Here is a 4,651-nt window from a genome sequence, read left to right on the forward strand (position 1 = left end):
ACCATTCAGTGTCTCTCTAGTTTCATAGTCCCAACTGTTTAGGAATTGAGGTTGTATTTATTCAGATGTATTATCTTTCAGGGCAAAAAACCCCTCAAATATAAACAAACGTTTTAGAGGGATAGTTGACATCTTTTGAAGTGGGTTCTGTGACAAGGTGAACAGTTATCTTAGTTGTAGGCAGCTCTTTGAATAACTTCAGCTTGAAGAGTAGATTCATTCTTTAAAATCTGATGCTAAAATAAAAATCAATGAATAAGCTGTTCATTCAATCAGCAATCTTGTTTTTTTTCTGACTCAGTTATTTATTGTTTCAGGTATTTTTTTCCATATTATTTATTCTGATGACAAACACACATTCTAGCAAACAGGTTTATTCAGACACAACTCCTGGAAAAAAAATTCAATCTGTTAGTGTAGAAAACAGAGACTCTGGATTTGCTCATCACATACAGAGATGAGGGGCAGGTGCACAAAGAAATCTAATCCACAACACAAACACATACATATCTAATCCATCACATCCTGCACTCGCAGTAATGAATTAAAAATAATCTCTTAAGCATGCACTGATCAACAGAACTGCATTAGAGAACTTCGTAGTTCAGTAGTCATAACATTGCAAGTTTCCAGTATTATTGCATCATGACAAAATAACTTAATATGTTGGTGGCAGTGTTTTGTTTTTTCTAACTTTTCCATAAAACCATTTGTTGCTAAATATCAACTACCACATACATACTAACACCTTCAATTCAAGGTTCTAAAGAATAAATACATCTCAGCAGTCCAGCTATTCACAAGCAGAACTTCATTTGCAAATAACACCAAAGCCAATTTTTTACATTGATAAGAAAACCTCTGGGGAAATGAGAAGATGAAAAATAATACGACACAGTGCAGGGATTTTTTTTAAATAAGATTTTTACATCAGGCAAAGAACACATGACATTTTCAGGAAAACTGTTTTTAGACAAACTAGTGTAATTTCACTTCCTAACAGTTCACTGATGGAGACAAGAAAAAAACTTCGGAATGCTTAGTACCTGGTAGAAAGCCACAATGTACTCATTGCAGCTATAATTGTTACCAATAAAGAAGAAATGTCGGGCAGCTTAAGTAAACTAGAAAATTTTTAAAGAAATTTTGATGGGTGCTAATACAGCTCCTGCTTCTACAGTGCTTTATGTAGGATATTTGATGAGTTAAAATGTAACCGATTCTGTAGCAGTTTGGACTATGTTCTTTGCATTCTGGTGGAATTTTTTTTTTTTAACTATTTTCCAACTGTCTTTAAGGCAAGTTTTTAAAATTTCTGCTTCTAAACCATCAGACTTTTATAATTAGTATAATTTGGCATACGTGGTGACTCAAAGTTTTTATACAGTAAGTAGCTTTGCTTTTGAATAGGTTCTGTAAATGACAGATTATGGAATCTGATAACTGTGAAGCTCACTCAGACACATAAAAAAGATTGGACAAGTCAAAAAATGTAAAATAAATATCTAAAATCTCTCTTGCTTATCACAGAAGAACTGTGTTGCATACTCTAAAGCAGTGATTCCTGAGTCAACCCTAGTCCTTGAGAAACCATATTGTGCATGTGTTAGTTGTTTCCCTGCTTTAACACACCAGATTTGCATGAGTGAATGATTAACAGGCTTCTGCAGACATCGAAGACATGCTGAAGAGCAGGGAAACAATGAAAACATGCAGGAATGTTATCACATTCCTGCTCAAGGACCAGGGTTAGGAAGCACTGCTCTAAAATGTAAGAATCTGTTTAGACTAGTCCTAAAAATGTTATATATATTAATCTTCACATAAATAAATCACTCATTTGAATTCAGGAATCAGTAGAGATCAGGCTTAAATCTTATCTCTTACATCAGAACAAGAAAGAGTTTTCATTCCTCTACTGTTTATCTCAAGTCTTCAGCTGTCTGTCAGAGGTCAACCGATTGTGTTTGTTAGATATGAAAATATCTTTGTGCAAGGGCTACAGAGTCAGCTCTGCAACAAGTCAAACAATATTTACCAACCTCCACTGCTCAAACTATAATAAAGGTGTTTCCATGTGACTGCAGCAAAGTCTCCCTGAGTTTGTTTAAGTCCGGCATGTAAGAACATCTGCAAAGGGGCCCAGGAGGTTCTTGTTAAAGATACACCTCACCCACACCAGGTAGGTGGTGAAGGGCTTTATGTTGTCAGAGAAAGTATAGTTCTGCTGGGGAAGGATGTAAGGCATGTAGGTGTTCTCTCCTTGCTCCTGGATCCACACCTCATACTTCACCTCTCTCACCTTCAGGTATTTCAGATTCCATGGGATCTGCCACGAGACTGAGAGTTTAGCCTCATTAGGTGTTTGCACTGAAGTCTGACAACGGGCTTCTCTGACTTGGCCAGGATGGACTGTGCTGGCCATCTTGGCCTTCTTCAAGTTGGGCTTGGTCTTCATGGCCTCTCTGAGGACATAGAGGAAGGATGGGATGTCGACCAAAGTGTCCTGGTAGATTCGAAAGAGCCATTCTGGGTTACGACAGCACAGATGCCTGGGAACAACTTTACTCGCCAGGATTCGCTCCTGCTCCTTCTTTTCTAAGTGGGCAATGCCGCCTTGTTCCCAGGTTCTGTGTGGATGGGTGACGGTGTTCTCCTCCTTTGTGTTCCTCCAGGAGACATAGTGAAGTTCCATGCCTGGAAGGGAGGTGAGGGTTTTATACGGAGTATACTGCTCTGGGTTCACAGCAAAAGGAAACAGCTCTACAACAGTAGCACCTCTGGGGAGGAACAGTGAGGTGATAAGCTGAGCTCCATGCATGCTGACTAACATGAAAGCACCACTTATCACTTGGATGATACTGGAAAAAGACTGTTCTTCCAAGGATACCGTGACCACTCTCATCTGGAACTCCTGGGCCAGGGCCATGATTAGCTCTGCTTCATTCAGTATTAGCCTCGTTGTTGATCGACTAAAAACTATTATGTAGTCGTCTTTATTTTCTTTATCTTTTTCTTGCTCAAAACTTTCCCCATCCTTCCAGGCCTCCTCTACCTTTGTGATGTTCATTTTATCCATGAGAGCCTTGGCAAACTGCCTAATTTCATTCCCTGACACCAAAATGTTGGCTTTGGGGCCTTGTGGTTGGACAAACCCATATTGGTACCAGGTAGTCATTTTGGATAAGCCAACATAAGATTTAGTAAAACACATTAGTTTTCCAAAGTTTCTCAGCTGTTCTTTAAGCAGTGGCTGCTTGCTGCTGAGAAATCGGTAGAGATCAAAGTGTGGCCCTTCACCCCATCCTTCCATAAACACAAGACGAGCCTCGTCATCCAAGTCTGAATACTGTTTCATGGTATAAAAGGCTGGGAGTAAGTCATCGTGAAATACATGCATTAGGTTATCGGGATTAAATCTGTTTAGGATTAGAGTTACATCTGGTACAAACACAGGCTTGGGCATAAACTTTAGAGCTGCAGCTGGGAGTTCTAAAAAGTTGAAGTATTGGGTGTTGTGATCCTCCACAGAGGACAAATCCAGCAGGGCAGGTTGGAAGCGCCTGGACCCAAGATTAGGCAGCATGACGGAGGAGTTGGAGTGGAAGAACACAAACTCCTCTGCCTCGGAGGAGTAGCACAGATAGTCAAAGCGGCAGATGCGGTCAGTGTGCATCTTGCCAGTGCAGACCATGCGGGTGCCATGTTCCTGAAGAGACTGCAGGGCAACGTGATAGTCAATGCGGGCCTGTGAGAGCTCCTGGGACTGTTGTGTCATGTGCAACTCCTCCTCCAGCAGAGCAGCATGCTCACTTAGCTTGGAGTACTTCCAAAGAAGAGCTGCCACGACGGAGACCAGCAGACCATTAAGAAGTGCGCCCAGGCTCATCCTGCAGCCCGCCACAGAAGCCCGCATTGCTACCACTGTTACGAACCTGGCTCCCAACTCCTACTGGCCTCTGACTTTAGAGGGAGGTGACGGGACATTCACTGCCATGCACCAACCTGGAGAGGAGAAAGAAAAGACAAGATCAGAGGGCAAAGATGTAAAAAGTAATTAATTCAAGGCTTAGCATTTCTTGAAAGAATGCATATTGCTCACCACCTTTAATGGCTTTAATGGAGTTTTAAACGAAGATCATCTTATGTTGGAGTTGTAGCCGTTTTGGTCAAACCTTGACAATAACATGCAACTTTGCAAGATGTATGTGCTGTGAATGGCACACAGCTACTTCCACATGAATTGCATTAGTTTATTATTAGCCATTTTTATATTGCCTAAAGTTGATTAAGTGTGGCGCCCAACTTCAGTTGGTTTGACTCCAAAAGTTAAACAGTTGCAGATGTACATTAGAAGAAGACTCTCATTTTGCCTCACCTCTTTTTTGAGGCAGAAATGGCTCTTTAGATTGGAAAAGTTGGAGACCTCTGGTCTAAGTGAACACAAACACTAAGATCTCACACTGTATCATTCTATTCCTGTTACTATCTTGCACAATTTGCATTTTTTTTATATATATATATTTATTGGGTTTTCAAAATACAGCATACAAAAATCCTACAGAAGAGTATGAAGCATATACATATTTAACAAATTGCTGTATAAGAAGAAAGAAAACTTACCAAAATGACAATCAAAATAAAAACGCAA

At 40.2% G+C, this 4,651-nt stretch overlaps 1 protein-coding gene across 1 annotated transcript; it reads right to left on the bottom strand.

The window, feature by feature from the left end:
- Window positions 1-358: 358 nt before the first annotated feature.
- pomgnt2 (protein O-linked mannose N-acetylglucosaminyltransferase 2 (beta 1,4-)) lies at window positions 359-4,612 on the bottom strand. Its single transcript, XM_017405425.3, has one exon. The coding sequence runs from the start codon at window positions 3,914-3,916 to the stop codon at window positions 2,108-2,110; it is 1,809 nt and encodes a 602-aa protein (XP_017260914.1). The 5' UTR covers window positions 3,917-4,612; the 3' UTR covers window positions 359-2,107.
- Window positions 4,613-4,651: the final 39 nt, after the last annotated feature.

The sequence above is a fragment of the Kryptolebias marmoratus genome, unplaced genomic scaffold, assembly GCF_001649575.2.
Source record: "Kryptolebias marmoratus isolate JLee-2015 unplaced genomic scaffold, ASM164957v2 Scaffold269, whole genome shotgun sequence".
In the NCBI taxonomy this organism is placed as follows: Eukaryota; Metazoa; Chordata; class Actinopteri; order Cyprinodontiformes; family Rivulidae; genus Kryptolebias; species Kryptolebias marmoratus.

Bases quoted from the DNA above. Each gene is read 5' to 3' on its own strand.
- pomgnt2 (XM_017405425.3), bottom strand. From the start codon at position 3,916: ATGCGGGCTTCTGTGGCGGGCTGCAGGATGAGCCTGGGCGCACTTCTT.